A 17,269-nucleotide genomic window follows, 5' to 3' on the forward strand; every position below is an offset into this window, starting at 1 on the left:
CACAGCGATTCATGCCTCCCTCAGGAATAATTGTAATTACTTTGGTAATTACATAATTACCAAAGTAATTATGCTCATAATTCATCTACCACCGTAACTGAGTCAAAAAATGTATTTTCATTTAACTAGTTCTATGGTTGATAAACAAGTACATGCAAAACTAAAAACATTTCCATCATTCATGAGTTATTTAAGAAAAAATTAAATATGGCAGTTCTTCCTGACTGTACACAAAACAAATCAATGAAAAACAATTCAATGAAGTTGAGCAGAGCAGTTAATACTTAAATTAGTGATCATGAATGAAAAATGTAGTCTTTTTGGTAACTGATAGAAGTAAATTAGCATCGTGTGTGTAGGTGGGAGGAGAGAAAAGTGAAAAATGCAACAGTGAGGGAACTGTATACATTGCTGTGTAAACTTTTGTGTTGCATATAATTGTCACAGTTCATCCTGTGTGCAGATATTTTTAAGTAGAAAGATGAGACAATATAACAATGATTGTTTTTGTGATTCCGGCTTATTATCACTATTACTTATCTTTTATTACTTATTATTTTTTATCTTATAGGATTTTAGAAAGAATTGTTTTTGTCCGTTGTTGAAAATTTTTGTTTATTTTTCATCAGGCGGGTAAGCCCAGGTTCAGGACCAGAGCGGCCATCTGGGGGAACAGAAATCAGACTCCAGACCAACAGCCGTCCAAACAGCCCACGAGACCCCAAGTAAGACAAAAATGCCACAATGATATATTTTACTTAAATATTTAAAGTGATCACAGGCACTGAAAAAAATCTCACATAATTTGACTCCTGCCCCCTTGAAACATCTATTAACAAAGTACTGTTTGTCACATTTAAATGCAGTGTTTTAGCAGCTGCTGTACCATTTTAACTTATTAACAGATGGCAGAATGGCCTAGACAGAACATGTAGGGATCATTCTGGTAATATATTCAGATACTGCAACAGCTGGTGTGTGAAACATACCTTAAAATATTATTTTACAGCACAGTTACCCCTTTATTTACTTCAGGCATGTTGCCTTTGGTTACTCCTCAGCTCTCTGAACTCTGGTAAGATGAGCAGATGCACATGTAGATGTCTGAAAACAGTTCTTTTCTTTCAAATATTTACAACATGACATTGCAAAAAGTTTAAATCAGTAGTGTGGACTCAGTATAATGTGGAAGTAATGCCCTTATATTCTTTCCTATCAAGACTGATACAAGTCTGGATGAATTATAAGTGGGAGGGTTGAGATGAATGTGTGCGCTGTGTTAAGGACTATTATTACATGTTTCAAAGAGGGCCCTTTCTTCCTGCACCAGGATATGAAAATGGCCCTAAAGCAAAATCTTCAGTGCCAGTGGTTTTCTTTTACTGGTCTATTATAACTTTACTAACGTGGCTTAACAGGTCATAGTGATGCGAAGTCTGCCATAGTCTTATCAGCTAAGACTTGAATTACTTTGGCTTGTACTGTGTGACAAAATACAAAGGGAATTTACAAACCATGGCACCACTACTAACACGAAAGAGAAGCAACATGTATGAAAGGGTCAAGGGGTAAAAAATCAAAATGCTTGGAAATATGAGAATTAGGAAACAATAAAACTTGTTTTGTTCACCACTGGGTGGGTGTACAGAATGTTGTAATGCCTACACAGTGTGGTCCTGATTACCTCGAAGAGCTGTTGAAGTACTACACCCTGAAGAAAATTACAACATCCTCCCCCATAGAGTGCATGGATACATAATGTCATCTCTGGTTCTTTCTTTAAATACAGAGATAAATCACCCCTTTCCAATGAAAGGAACGAATGAAACAAATGTTGATGCCACTTTTAGCTTGATAGTATCATCGTGCTCCTAAAATTTATGGGACAATAGTTTGTATCATTGCCAAATTATGGCTGTTATGTAGGCTTGATTGTATTCGTTTTTGTGAAATCTTAGATTTAATTAACCTCATTACCCCTGACAGATGCAATAAGGGTTGCATGGCAATAGAAGAGTTATTACCCAGAAATTCAGCAATTGAGTTGGGAAGAGATGGAAGGGGCTTTGTAGTGTTTATACATTGATGAAATTGAGAGATCCTGAACAGGTGTTTGTTTTTTTGAGGCACATAAATCAGTTAGATACCGGAACAATGGTGAGAAAAAGATTTAGTGGGCTATATGAGTGAAGGAAGAACTTAAGACGTTTTAAACCAGTGCAAGCTGTAGGAATACTTTACAGAAACAGGACTGTTCTGTGCAACACTAAGTACCCAGTAAGCCTGCATCTTAATAAATTGCATTCACTTTTTACAAGATGGAAATGATGGAGTGGCGTGTTAAAATAACAGCTCGGTTCAAAGTTTCATATGTGTCACTACCTCACAATATTTAGGCATTTGTACAAGCTGTTTCTGTGGTGGGATTCAGTTGTTAAGAGATGACAGATGTCCCTTTTAAAACCTCTTTTGGATTATGTTAAATAGCGCTAATTAAATGAAATGTTGTTCCCTATAATTCATTGAGCGAGCAGGAGCTGTATAATTGTGATAGATTCTTCACTCCGTCTTCCCCGCCTTGCTCTCTTCTTCTCTCAGCATGTGTACATGGGTTCATGTCATAAGGGGATTCAGGGCCACCTGGAGCCTTCAGCTGTGCTGAACAGTATGTGACAGTGCAGATTGTGTTGATGGCATGCTGCCAGGTGTTTAGAAGTTACTCTCATTCTTGATGTGACTTATCTACATACTACACTCCATCTCCTGCACTGTTCTTCAACTCCTTCTGATTTATAGCCTTTGGCATTCTTGCATCTTGGAGGCGTGGCATGTTCCTTAAATATATTAAACTGCCTTTCAGAGTCTGGCGTCTCCCCGTCTAGTTCCATGTTTTTGTCCATGTGTGCACTTGAAACACGACCCACTTGAATTTTACGGTTTTAAAACTTCTTTGCTACTACTTTATCTAACATATATGCTTGCAGTCAGTGAGATTTTGATTTAGAGATCTTGTCATCTGAAATAGTCATCTATCAATGTCCACACATGTTTTTAAAATAAAAATGTAAAAAAATGGATGCACTCCTTCTACTGCACTTGTTGCAAGAATTATTTGAACCCTTTGTACATGTTGGCATCCATGTTTGTAAGGTTGGTATATGTACTAATATAAAAAGCATAATTCTGACCTTTTGTACTGTTTTTGTACTGTTTTTATACAGTTGTGGAAAAAAAAACAATACAAAAAAACATTTGCACAGCAGTCTGTGCAGTCTTGTACAAAACTAAGAACATTCTTAGGAACTAGGAGGATAAGTTGCAAGAAGATACTACTAATCAAATGCATCTAATTAACTGATCATCAGCATGTGTGACCACCTTTATAAGTGTAGAGTTTGTGGCAGATTTCTGGTTTGTAGCATTCAAGTGCATGTTAACGGAATTCCACAGTTTTCCTAGTAGTGGCCTTCCTAGCAAGTATGAATGTTAAATGTTAAAGTTCATGACAGTACAATTATAAAAAGACTGAAAAATTGTGGCTTGTTTGAAAAGGTTACCAAGCAAAAATCTATTTTCTCTGAAAAGAACATAGCAGCCATAAGAATTCTGGAACAGTGTCTTTTTGACAAACATGAACAAAGTGGCGTTGTTTTGCCATACCGCACAACACCACATTTGGCAAAAAGTAAACACAATATCAGTACATTCACAGACCAGCTGTCATTCATAGTAGTGCAGATTTGTGTTCCTTTTACAGCTGCAAAACATGGGTACCATGTAGCCACTGAGTCAACTATGAACTCCTCTGTATGCCAGTGTATTTTATGTGAGGCCATGTCACAGCATCAAATGTACAACAGAATGGCTGAAAAGGAAACAATCAAGGTATTTGAATGGCCAAGTCAATGTCCAGGCTTGAAGGTTGTTCTGCAAGCTATTACATGATGGGGTGTTCCTAGTTTTTCACATGACTGAATACGATGTAATCGCTGTACTTAAGAAAATGCTTTTTAAACTTTCAGGGTTTTTCTTTTGAGTGTAAGTTCAATTTTTGGCCACTGGGGAAAAAATGACAGAAAGGCTGACTGTTACACATATCAGTTTCTTTAATACATCTGTGGAATCCCCCACACCATGACCGTCCCTTGACATTTGACTAACAAGCCACAGAGTGAGTGGTGGATCACATTCGCTATGTTGGAGTAATATGTCTAGGTAAAAACATAATGATTGAGGGGGACACTCCTCATCAGTGAGTGGTGCATTGTGAGAGGTTCAGGTTGTATTACATGATTAATTTAGTTCAGCCTGGAACAGTATAGCTTGAAAATGTTACTTCCAACTGCAAGAATTTATATATATATATATATATATATATATATATATATATGGGATCTACCAAGGAGATGCTCTGTCCCCACTGCTGTTCTGCATAGGCCTGAACCCCCTCAGTGAGATCATTAACAAGACTGGCTACGGATACCGACTACGGAACGGAGCAGTTGTCAGCCACCTCCTGTACATGGATGACATCAAGCTGTATGCCAAGAGTGAACGAGACATCGATTCACTGATCCACACTACCAGGCTATACAGCAATGACATTGGAATGTCGTTCGGACTGGAGAAGTGTAGTCGGATGGTAACAAAGAGAGGGAAGGTAGTCAGAACTGAGGGGATTGAACTACCAGAAGGCAACATTGCAGACATAGAGGACAGTTACAAGTACCTGGGGATCCCGCAGGCAAATGGGAACCATGAAGAGGCCGCTAGAAAGGCTGCAACCACCAAGTACCTGCAGAGGGTCAGGCAAGTCCTGAGGAGTCAGCTGAATGGTAAGAACAAGATCCGGGCCATCAACACATACGCCCTGCCCGTGATCAGGTACCCTGCTGGGGTAATAGGCTGGCCAAAGGAGGAGATAGAAGCCACTGACATAAAGACAAGAAAGCTCCTGACCATGCATGGAGGGTTTCACCCCAAGTCCAGCACCCTGAGGCTGTACGCTAAGCGGAAGGAAGGGGGCCGGGGACTGGTGAGTGTCAGCACCACAGTCCAGGATGAGACAAGGAACATCCAAGAATACATTGGGAAGATGGCCCCAACTGACCGAGTGCTCAGTGAATACCTCAGGCAGCAGAAACCCAAGAAAGAGGAGGGAGACGAGGAACCATCATGGAAGGACAGGCCCCTGCACGGTATGTACCACCGGCAGATAGAGGAGGTGGCTGATATCCAGAAATCCTACCAGTGGCTGGACAAAGCTGGACTGAAAGACAGCACAGAGGCACTAATCATGGCAGCACAAGAACAAGCTCTGAGTACAAGATCCATAGAGGCTGGGGTCTATCACACCAGGCAAGACCCCAGGTGCAGGCTGTGTAAAGATGCCCCAGAGACAATCCAGCACATAACAGCAGGGTGCAAGATGCTAGCAGGCAAGGCATACATGGAACGCCATAACCAAGTGGCCGGCATAGTGTACAGGAACATCTGTGCCGAGTATAACCTAGAAGTCCCGAGGTCAAAATGGGAGATGCCCCCAAGGGTGGTGGAGAATGACCGAGCTAAGATCCTGTGGGACTTCCAGATACAGACGGACAAAATGGTGGTGGCTAACCAACCGGACATAGTGGTGGTAGACAAACAGAAGAAGACGGCCGTAGTGATCGATGTAGCGGTTCCGAATGACAGCAATATCAGGAAGAAGGAACACGAGAAGCTGGAGAAATACCAAGGGCTCAGAGAAGAGCTCGAGAGGATGTGGAGGGTGAAGGTAACAGTGGTCCCCGTGGTAATCGGAGCACTAGGTGCGGTGACTCCCAAGCTAGGCGAGTGGCTCCAGCAGATCCCGGGAACAACATCGGAGATCTCTGTCCAGAAGAGCGCAGTCCTGGGAACAGCTAAGATACTGCGCAGGACCCTCAAGCTCCCAGGCCTCTGGTAGAGGACCCGAGCTTGAAGGATAAACCGCCCGCAGGGGCGTGCTGGGTGTTTTTTATATATATATATATATATATATATATATATATATATATATATATATATATATATATATATATATATATATATATATTTCCGGCCTGAAATGACACAGTGCCTGATTTGTTGTGATTACTGGAAAGCATAATTTGAAGCAAGTGAGCTTATTTTTAACACTAATTAAACTGTGTTTAACTCACAGAAGTCTTATGTAGACTACTGTATTTATTTACGACTGTACATTAACACAAAAATAAATCCATCACCAAGATCAATCCATCACCTGATGAGAAGCACATTGTCAGTCAGTTGTGTCACTTATTCCCCTAGCAGGCTGAACATGTTATATTGATAACTATAAGGTTTCACTATGACACTCTGATAATCTTATATAATCATTCTCACTGTCTTCACTTTTTAATATAATTAGTGGAACATGTAGTAGTTCTGTCTCATTTTTTTCATCTTATTTGTGTGGCTACACAGTTAATTAATCAGCATATGAATTCTGTAAGTATGAAATTTGTAGACAACACATGGACTTTATGATTTTAATTTCTTCCAATTTGCTTACTGTTTATTAGTTTTAACAGCTTTTAGACCAGTGGTTAATAGATTGAGACAACAAACTGCAGATTCACAAAAAAATAAAATACTAATACCAATATTTCTGTCCAAAGAGTAAACACGTTACAGATTTTGAAAGTATGAAATTACACACTAATACACACAAAAATGTGCAAACCTGTTTTTGTTTGCATTTCCTTTACTTGGTCAAGCTTGTCAATCTAGTTGAGACACAACACTTCCTGTAGCAAACTGCTCATTTTAAAAAGGCATGTTACTGATTTAGTTCAATTATTCATTGACAGTACTTGTTTGGTTTTTAAAAATCTATGGCAACCTTTTTTCAACCTAGGAGAGGAAACTGCACCTACTCGGGGCTATAGAAAAAGCTTTTGTTTGAGGGCCACTCTCCAAAAATGGTGACTTTTTAAACAAGCCGTATATATGAGACAGCCTCACAGAGGTGGGACCAAGTCATTGTTTTGCAAGTCTCAAGTCAAGTCTCAAGTAATGTCAGGCAAGTCAGAGTTGAGTCTCAAGTCACTGGTGTAAAAGTCCGAGTCAAGTCACAAGTCTGAAATTTTGAATTTCAAGTCCTTTCGAGTCTTAAAAAAAAAAAAAACGAAAAAATAATGTTGCAGTTATGCTAAATGTAAATATTAGACCATGTAATTTTTAAATCTGTGTTTTTCTCAACACATGACAAAATAGTGAACTTAGAAAATATACACAAATTGTGAAATTGCACCTCTTTAAAATGCAGCTCAATTAAACCTAGCTCCAAGAATAATTTTCACCGACAGTTCTGAGATAAGCTGCATGTTATTCTTGGATGCGGTTGTAGGACCAGTTTTAAAATCGCATGACAAAAATATCATACACATTAAAAAAAACTGTATCACCAACGTAGCCTGGACAACATTTGCTAGTTAGATGAAGTCAGCTATCTCATCGTAGCATATTTATATGCATATTTATAATCATACGGTTCTTGGAGTGAGTGCATACACTCATGAAGTTTAGTAACTTCAGGTCACTGCAACAAGCCCAGGTACAGTTTACCGACGGATGGGTACAGGACCTTGAAATGCACCGTGTAGAACGAAAGACCATCGTACGTATCATAAGTTTACCAGTCTCACAAATTGTCGTCATAAATACACATTCCTTAACCGTTTATTAATAGGACCTTTGAGCTCAACGGTAATTAATTAGTAGTGGAAATAATTTCTGGTACCCATCACAGAAATGTAGCAGTGACAATAATATTGTATGCTGTAATCGTACTGGGCAATTAGTGATACAAAAAACCTGTTTTATCCTGTGAATAAAAGTATATGTTTTTGTCAATGTACCATAATAACAGAAGCGAAACGCAATATCGTGTCAGGACAATTCACTATTTATGCACAATAAATAAAGGAGCATAGCGCGACAATTTCTGTTCAGCGCCAGACTTGCTTGTAACCTATATCACTAATTATGTTAAGAAAAATGACGTATTAACTACTAAAAAACACTGACCTTCGTGTAAATGCTTGGAGCCAGTGTTGGGAAGGTTACTTTTAAAATGTATTCCATTACAGAATACAGAATACATGCCCCAAAATGTATTCTGTAACGTATTCCGTTACGTTACTCAATGACAGTAACGTATTCTGAATACTTTGGATTACTTAATATATTATCATGCTTTTTACAACAACGTGAATGTACTATTGCTGTGTGATTTATTATTATTACTGAAGGTCCGCGACTCCGAGCTGTAGTAAAGGGACCTCTGACTAATGCGGCGGGGTCCCTGTCGGCTTGTAGCCGAAAACTAGCTTTACTTTGTTGTCTGGGTCAACTTTTCTTGCGAGAGACAGAGAGAGGCGTTGAAAGACTGCTCCAACAGAACTTATTGTTTTCGGAGGAAAACACGAACACGGTGTACAGTCGAGTCTTAATAGCTTACTTACAACTGGGCTCGTCAGGCACTCTTCTTGGCTGAAGTGGTTATTATTATATTTACATGCTTCCAGCTCCCGTTTTTCCTCGATGACAACTCGTACCTTTCCACTCCCCTTTTTCTCCCTCCTCGCGCTCACAGACCCATAACGTGTATGGCAGTCCATTCTCCCTGCAGCACGGACTACACTGCCCATGATGCTACATTCTTTAGAGCTATGCTTGTAGCATTCTGCCTGTTAGCTTAGCACAACAACAACGACAACAACAACGAAAAGGCGCTCTCTCACCCAGGAAACACACAGTCGCAGAGAGAGAGAGCGTCGCCCTGTAACCATGGCAACCGTAACGCTGCCGCCTGGAACAACAGAACGTAGCTGTCAAACAAAACCCAAACAGTCCTGACCCGCGACAATATGAAACAGGAAAGTACCGCAGTGTAATCCATTTATTTCAACAAAGTAACTGTATTCTGAATACCACCTTTTTAAACGGTAACTGTAACGGAATACAGTTACTCATATTTTGTATTTTAAATACGTAACGGCGGTACATGTATTCCGTTACTCCCCAACACTGCTTGGAGCAGACTAACCTGTGAGCTGGAGTGTTCTGGGACGTTATATTTGATCTTTGAATGGCTGCAATCCAGGCCATCCTTCGCGTCCTTGTTACTTCGGAAACATGGATTGAACAATTTCTCTTCAACGACATAATCCGATAACAACCGATCTCTTTACCCGTCGGCTTCCCGTGGCTGTCATGCGACCGGCTATTGCAGTTAATAATACAACGGCTTCTTGACATTTTTGTGTTTCTTTTTATCGCTGTATAACTGATTTTAATTGAAAGCCTGCGTGCGCTAGTACCGCTTGCCACGAGTTCCCAGAATCCTTTGCGGTTCTACCCGTGAATGACGTCACATTTTCAATCTCTATATAATATGCATGTTAAATTTTATATTTGGGGTAAAATATCAAGTCTTTTCAAGTAAACCGGTTCAAGTCCAATTCAAGTCCCAAGTCATTGGTGTAAAAGTCCAAGTCAAGTCACAAGTCTTAGAACATTTTTTCAAGTCAAGTCTAAAGTCATAAAATTAATGACTCGAGTCTGACTCGAGTCCAAGTCATGTGACTCGAGTCCACACCTCTGCAGCCTCATTATGGAAAACTAAATATACTCTTTTTGTTCACATTATATTTTGTGCCCCTGACTATCTATTTAAAACCTATCTAAGGTCACAACTCAAACTCACACTTTCTAAAGTTTGGTCTCTGTGTAATCTTGGATTAGACTTCAGTAATCAAGGGATTAATCTTAAAAGTACTTTGGCTTTCTGTTGCATGTTGTCAAGAGGATATGAAACATGAATAGGGGTGATTTGTCTATTGGCGGCCTGAAGTCAGGATGATCACTGTTGAAGGGTGGAGCCAGTAGCCATCTGATGCCCTGCTATGCTGAAAAGTCCCTTGAGTGTCAGCAGACCCAGACGGAGATTATGTCTCCTTGAGACTCGCCAAGATTCTCTACTCTCACGACTCTCTTATCAGAGAAGGGCACTTCAACTGTTGTCTAGGAGTATAGAAAGTAATTGGGCAGCACAAACAGGACATTGACTAGACCAGTGAGTGTTCTCTTGTGTTCCACTTCTCTTAGCAACAATGCCTGAATTTTCAAGCAAATGTAGCATACACTTTTTTCATGAAGACATTCTTCAAGTTTCACAAAAAACCCCCCACAATTTGCGCATTTAGTATCAGAAAATTAACTTAAGGAGTGTTTTCGTGTGTGTTTGTATGTAATTTGCAGGCTTGTGGAGGCAGGGAGTGGCAGTGTTCAAAGCTTGTCCTTGTCTGACAGTCACCTGGCAGAGCTGGATGGAGACACCCTGCGTTTATTTGGACTTGGAGCCCTGGAGGCCCTGGAGAGGGGCTGGGGTGTTCAGACTGCTGGTGCTGTCACTGTAATAACCTTCCGCTACATCAACTTTGATGCCATAGTACCAACACTGCCACGAATAAGAGTCAAGTTCCCAAATCTGTCGGTGAGGCCATGTTATATTATTAGCTGTGCAGCTGTGATGACTTAATTAATTAATTAATCAGGAAGGAATACGGAAGGAAGGAAGGAAGGAAGGAATACGCTCAATGCATTTTTTATTTACCTTACTCACCAAAGTTCCATGACATGACACCAAAAGACGGTCTTGGCTAGTGGCTATTTGCCAGATCATAGTACATAGTTATTGTCCCTGAACCTTTAGTAATGTATCTTGTAGAGCGCCACATTAACCCAATATACAATAGACAAATAAATTTAATAGTCAGTGGTAGGGCTCATAATTTATACTTATAGCTGCCTCACAGGTATATTGTTGAGGCAGTGTAAATTAAGGCAGTATAAAAAAATCACATCATTTAATATTTTAATATATTGTATATATCTTTTAAACCCTTTTTGCCAAAGGCCAATCTTTTAAGTCCTAGTTGAATTTAGTGAGTTATTGATATAAACAACTACTTATTGCTTTAACACGTACCAACTTTTGTTTCTTTTCGGTAGCATATGATATTCCTGGAAACCAACATCAGCCGTCTGCCGCAGCTGGCAGCCCTGGCTCAGGTGAGGCGCCTAGACCAGCTGACCATACACCCAGACGGCAACCCAGTGGTCAGTTTGACTCTTTGGCGCTCCTTTGTCATCTATCGTCTTCACCACTTCAACCTGCAGAGGATAAATGGCCAGGAGGTGAGGATTAGCTTGGTCTGTTAACACATTCCTGGTGCTTATAGATAGTGAGATATTTTGGCAAAAGCCCCCTGACAACATGGTCCATGGAATCCCTCGGACACATGCATCCCTCCACCATGATAAGGTGGCGATTCACAGAGGGGCAATTAATTAATTAAAACATGTCAAACCATTAATTTACTGTTGCCAGCCCTAAATGAATTCAATTCAATTCAATTCAATTTTATTTATATAGCGCCAAATCACAACAAAAGTCGCCTCAAGGTGCTTCATAGATACAATTATAAATTATAGGTCTGTGTCTCCTGGAATGCTGTACCTGAGGATATTGCCTCTACATTAGATCCCATTTTAGACTTGATTTGATAAATGACCTTTATCAAAGGTCTTGTCTCTGTGTTAGCTGCCACTTTCATGTCTTATCCTATCTTGCATCTGTTAAATGGTATCAAACCTTTTTGCTAAGCCGAAGCCATGAATAAAGTTGTAAATCTTCATTTCGTATTGGGAAATACATGAAAAAGCTTGTCACTGAAATATATTGTGCTGTGTGTATGTATGTGCTTTGTGTATTCACCTTAGGTGACCATGAACGACGTTATCGCTGCAGAACGTGTATTTGGAACACTGGGCCATATAGCAGCCACCGAAACTCCACGTTGCCGGCTCCTTCTGCTGCTTGAGGAGTCCAGGTGAGAACTTGATTCCAGATGTTTAACCATAACATAGCATTAACTACAGATTAATGGCAGGTGTGTGCTGTGTCTTGGACCATGTAGATTGTTTGTTTAAGTATGTCAGAAATGTGTGGATCCTTAAATGTGTGTCAGATGTAGGCTTCTGTACATGTGTGTACATGCCTGTGCATAGCGTTTTGTGGGTATATGAGTGTGAGTAACAGTGAGACAGAGCCTGGCACTGAGGAGCCAGGGGAATTAGACTATGTGTCTCAGGATAAGGGTGGGTACTTGGCATTTAGACACAAACATTCCTTTCTCTCCCCAGCCAAAAAACTCTTGAGGTCTGTCTCTCAGGGTCAATTAAAAAACATCCTAACAAGGAAAATAAATCTGCTTGTCACGCACAAGACTACTTTGGCCAGATTTCTTGTAAAGACATTTTTTGAACTCAGTGATATCTACCTGGATAATAAATAAATTAAGGATTATATACTTCCCAGATAATTGAATACCTCTTGCCTGTAACAGGTTTTACCCCATGTTGGCATCAGAACTGCCTTAATTTTTGATTGCACAGATCACAAAGGAAACATTCCTCATAGATTTTAGTTATATTGACAGGAAACATTTATTGAAAAAGATTGAAAAAAAAAAGATTGAAAAAGATTGAAAATCTCTACTGGATCTGGTTCTACTGGATTGAGATCTGGTGACTGTGTAAGTTATTTGAGTACAGTGAGCTCATTGTCATCTTCAAGAAACCAGTTTGACACGATTTGAGCTTTGTGACACTATCCTGCTGGAAACAGCCATCAGGAGATGGGCACACTAATGCACGTTGAATAAAATGTAAACAAATTTATTTTAAACAACCTAGAACTCAATTTCAACTGCCTTTGTATCCTTTGTATCTCACCTCTGCTTCATGGAGTCTGTTATGAATATATAACACACAACAGCCCAAGGCCAAAGATTAATTTCATATCAGTGCAGAAATCTTACTCACTGTTATCCGCATGCAGGATCTTGAATAATTTGTATCCATCTGACTCACTTATTTTAAAAAAATCTGAAAACTGCTGTAGATTGTTTCTCACATAAAATGTGGTTTTAGTTTCCCAGCATGAATAATAATAAAAAAGAAATTACTGGAAACAGGGATTATGAGTGAGCAAACAGTATTAAAAGATGGTAAATTAATGCTGAGCTCTTGTTATGCCTATTTTGTTTAGAAGAGTTACCTTAAACACTAGTGAGGAATTAAGTTCCTGCATGGTCAGTAAGTTTAGGCATTCTGCGCATTTCAGGATTTGTCCCCACTGGGATTCTGTCACTGCAGCGTCTCCTCGATGCAGAGTTATGGATGGCTGCATAACTCTGCATCAGTGCCTTTATCAGTAAGATGTTTTGATGGGTTTCTTTGCAAAATGATTTTAAAAGTTATGGACTGATTTGACCTGCAAGATATGGCAAAAAAATCATGTGCATCACATTTTGCAAAAAATAAATAGCTAATAGAAATACTAAAAATTATTGTACATAATTTTTTTATGTAGTCAGATATGCCTCTGGATCCAGGGACTCAATTCATGCAGCATTTGTAGCCGTGGCAAAGGTATGCATTCAGACTGCGTTTATCTGTGCGCCACAGGCGTTCTAGTAAAAAAACCCAAAAAACCCACATCATCCTACACTATGGAATTTATGATCTCATTATAATAAACACTTTCAGTTTATCACACTTTGTTTTGCATCATAAGGAGCTGACACTGGAAACACATGTGATGCTGTTTATATTGCATATATTAGCTATCTGATTTTTCTGTGCACACGAGCTCCTCTAAAATTTGGCATTGAGTCAGTCTATAGTCATCGCTTACTTATCTAATCATTTAATTGCCTTAATTTCATACAAAATCTGTGCTTCTTGTCTTTCCTGTAATAGATGTGAATAGTCCTTTAATGGACCAGAACAGAGATTGCTATCACCAATCAATAATATATATTTTTTTCATTTATAAAATCATTTATAAAATGCTAATGTCCTCTCTCTGTCCCTTGCTTCTCCTTCTCATATAACATGTGTTATACCTGCATTAAGCATATTTCATACTTCCTCTCAGTATAAAGTTACATGTGCAAGATTCAGTAGTGTGTATTCTCTGCTTTCAACAACTGTTCATTTTCACTCATTTGTAGTGTGTGACAGTTGTATTTGTGTTTGTATGCGTTTATAATGGTTGTAATATCCTCGTGGCCATTTCTTGAAAAAGAGAGTTATAATGTCATTTATCTGGATAAGTAATAAAGATAATAGAATATCGTAATAAAGTATAGAGTATAGTAATATAAAGTATAAAATATAGTAATAAAGAACTGATGCACTGTGAACAAGCTGAGAGAGAGAATGGCCCATTTATTGATCTATCTACCTTTAATCAGTTAGGTTAAGTTAAGTTACCTCCCCCACCCACACCTGTCAGGGTTCTTTAACTTCAGTCTGAGTGGTGAAGACATCAAAGGGAAACTAATGCTGTAACTGGGCATGCTTGCTATATTGCTTAAGGTCTCTGATGGACAAAATACAACTAAATTCCTCAGCATTAAACAGATGCCATCTGCATTGTGTTTGTAAAATTCAGGCTGAAACTGTGGGATCATATATCAAACCCAAGGTGTTGTTTCAAGTTTTTTTTTAAATTTTTTATCAGATCTAACTTCCACGTATCTGTATTATTGTGTTAGTCATTATAATGTGTGAATGACACACACTGATGTGTTTTGGCATACACATGCATTCACACACTCTACAAACTGTCTTATCTTAAAAGGAATGTTTGCCTCCAGCTTCCTCTGAAAAGACAGTTTCAGCATCCTGGCACTGACCTGTGGTACATGTTGGTGCAGTAGTGTATCACATGACATTTACTTTTGATAGACAGCAACATTTGATGTAGTTTATGTTAGAGCGCTGTACTGCTTTAATAAGTGTATTGTACTTCTCTGTGTTAAAGACATTAAAATATTCATGGAAATAGTTCAAAAAGACTATTAACATTTTACATATTGTTTGCCTGTTTTCTTGGATTTAATCCATTATGGTGTTTTTTTGTTCAAAGTATCTGAGTGTTACTGACCTTTCTGAACTGTCAGTGTTTGTTTAAATGCTGTCATTTCTGACGACTTCTTAAGTGAGCCCTTTCCCTTATTTCTCAAGAAACTGTTTTCACAGTATTAAGTTGAGATAGTGCCATTTGATGGATACAAAAACATGCCTTTATTATAGTGGTGCCACTCACTTGCAGCCACTGTTTCTCCCCAGGTGTCTTTGTGTTTTTTCAGTCTATATCTGACTTACTCTTCTTTCTTGTCTTTCTTCACCCTGAAGGAAGCGGCAGTTGCAGTTCCTGTTGGAGGGGCGTGGCCGGCGGGCAGGACTCAGTCCAGAGGAGCTGCGTGATAATGGGAAACTCCTGGGAGAAGGCCTGAGCAGAGCGTTGTTTAACTATCCAAGCAGAGACTGCAGTGCAGAGAGCCCTGAGGTTAGTTCTTATTTATAGTGCTGACTGTACTTCATCTTCAAAAGAGGTTAAGAGAAAATACAAACAATGACTTGAACAGGAGTCAGCTTCTGGTGTCATTCATACAAATAACACACAGGTCATTAATGCACCATCGAACAGGAATCAGTATTTGAGTTGTTGTTATATTTTGTCAGTTTGTGAGACTACAGGTGTCAACACTGCAAGAAAAGTCTAGTCCCAAAGGACTGACAGAATCAGTCCTTTCTAATTCATGCAGGACTACTGTACTGTGAAACTTGTTTCTTGATCTGCAGTCATTTATATTCAGAGAACAAAGCAGGCCTCTGTTGCAACAGTTATGGCATTGATTAAGTCAGATAAAGCAGGAGTGAGCAGTATGGGTGAGATGGACTGAAAGTTGGTTTTCAACTATTATAGCAATAAAAGATATTGTGCATGCTGTTTTATCATCATCATTGCTAAAGGTTTCACTAACAAGTGCAACTAATACCACCAGTGTTGCTTTGCAGAAACTTTGCATTGGATGGCATAGCTTATAAAACACACATTATAAGCCGAAGAAAAAACAGCAATTTCTGAAATCTTAAAATTACTTTCCTCAACCAGATATAGTTAACATGGTTCCACTTGGGATTACTTAATATTACTCAAATTTCTATTTTCTCTTAAATTCAGCAACAATAAATACAGTGAACTTGGGATAACAGCACATTGGAGAAGCCTAAGCCTCTAGCTACTGTAGCCTCTTAGTAACTGGCACTTGCACTAATGCAGTTTCATCCTGCTTTATTTGGGTGCAATTTAACCTCCTTTTACTGAGGACAGAGTGGAGCATCTGACATGTTTGTGCAGATCAGGCACCAGTACCTGTTTTGGCATGACAGTACTCTTGCTTTTCTGCCCCATGTTCAGGTCACCTCTTTCACCTCTCTTTTAAAGTTAGATAAAGGCTTTTTACCCAATTTCATTATAACATCAACGCCAGCATTGACTTTATAATTTAGTTGTATGTTTAACAAAAGCGTACTGCGATATGTAAGACCTCTGTTTCCACTAATCTAAGACACTCCTATCATTTCTGTTTGAAAAACAAATGTATTTATAAGATAGAAAAATGAACAAACCAAATGTATTAGAATTTGTAACGCAAACATGCAAATTATGTTGTTCTGTTCACAGTCTATACGTATGTTTAAATAAGTATGGAAATCATTTGAATGTTGACTCAAGAAACAGCTTAGTGGAATAGAGGAATGGGAGTAAACTATCATCTTAACATCTCCAACAGTGAAGCATGGCATGCTCAATGAAGAAAGATCTTTATTACACACAGTGTAGGGTAGACCGTAAAATGAAGAGAGAGAGTGAGAGTGGCTTGCAGGAAATACTCTGAAGTAGACTCAAACACAGGGCACAGCAGAGAGAAGCATAGCCTTCGGCATATTAGTTGTCTGCTCAACCACAGTGCTGTGAAAAAGAATTTGCCCTCTTAGTGATTTTTTCCTTTTTTGAAAATTTGTCACAATTACATGTTTCAGATCATTATGCACATTTTAATGTTAGACAAAGATGATTCCAGAAAATATAAAGTGCACTTTTACGAGATGATTTCATTTATTGAGGGGAAAAAAGTTATCCAAACCTACCTACCTCCATGTGAAAAAAAAACTGTGGAGGAATTTTTGCCAACTCGTCTTTGCAGAATTGTTTCAATTCAACCACATTGAAGGGTTTTCAAGCATGAGTGGCCTGTTTAAGTTCATGTCAAAGTGTGTCAGTAGGATTTAAGTGTGG

At 39.0% G+C, this 17,269-nt stretch overlaps 1 protein-coding gene across 1 annotated transcript in view; it reads left to right on the top strand.

The window, feature by feature from the left end:
• lrrc49 (leucine rich repeat containing 49) overlaps positions 1–17,269 on the top strand; it is a 37,939-nt gene that overhangs the window by 19,881 nt on the left and 789 nt on the right. Inside the window, exons 13-17 of the mRNA XM_085352136.1 lie at positions 630–725; positions 10,309–10,543; positions 11,062–11,247; positions 11,833–11,942; positions 15,319–15,472. Coding sequence (XP_085208262.1) covers positions 630–725; positions 10,309–10,543; positions 11,062–11,247; positions 11,833–11,942; positions 15,319–15,472 — 781 coding nt within the window. The remainder of the gene's footprint in view (positions 1–629; positions 726–10,308; positions 10,544–11,061; positions 11,248–11,832; positions 11,943–15,318; positions 15,473–17,269) is intronic.

Source organism: Diplotaxodon limnothrissa, linkage group LG1, assembly GCF_057381915.1.
Source record: "Diplotaxodon limnothrissa isolate DT_005_m linkage group LG1, D_limnothrissa_male_GT1.1, whole genome shotgun sequence".
In the NCBI taxonomy this organism is placed as follows: domain Eukaryota; kingdom Metazoa; phylum Chordata; class Actinopteri; order Cichliformes; family Cichlidae; genus Diplotaxodon; species Diplotaxodon limnothrissa.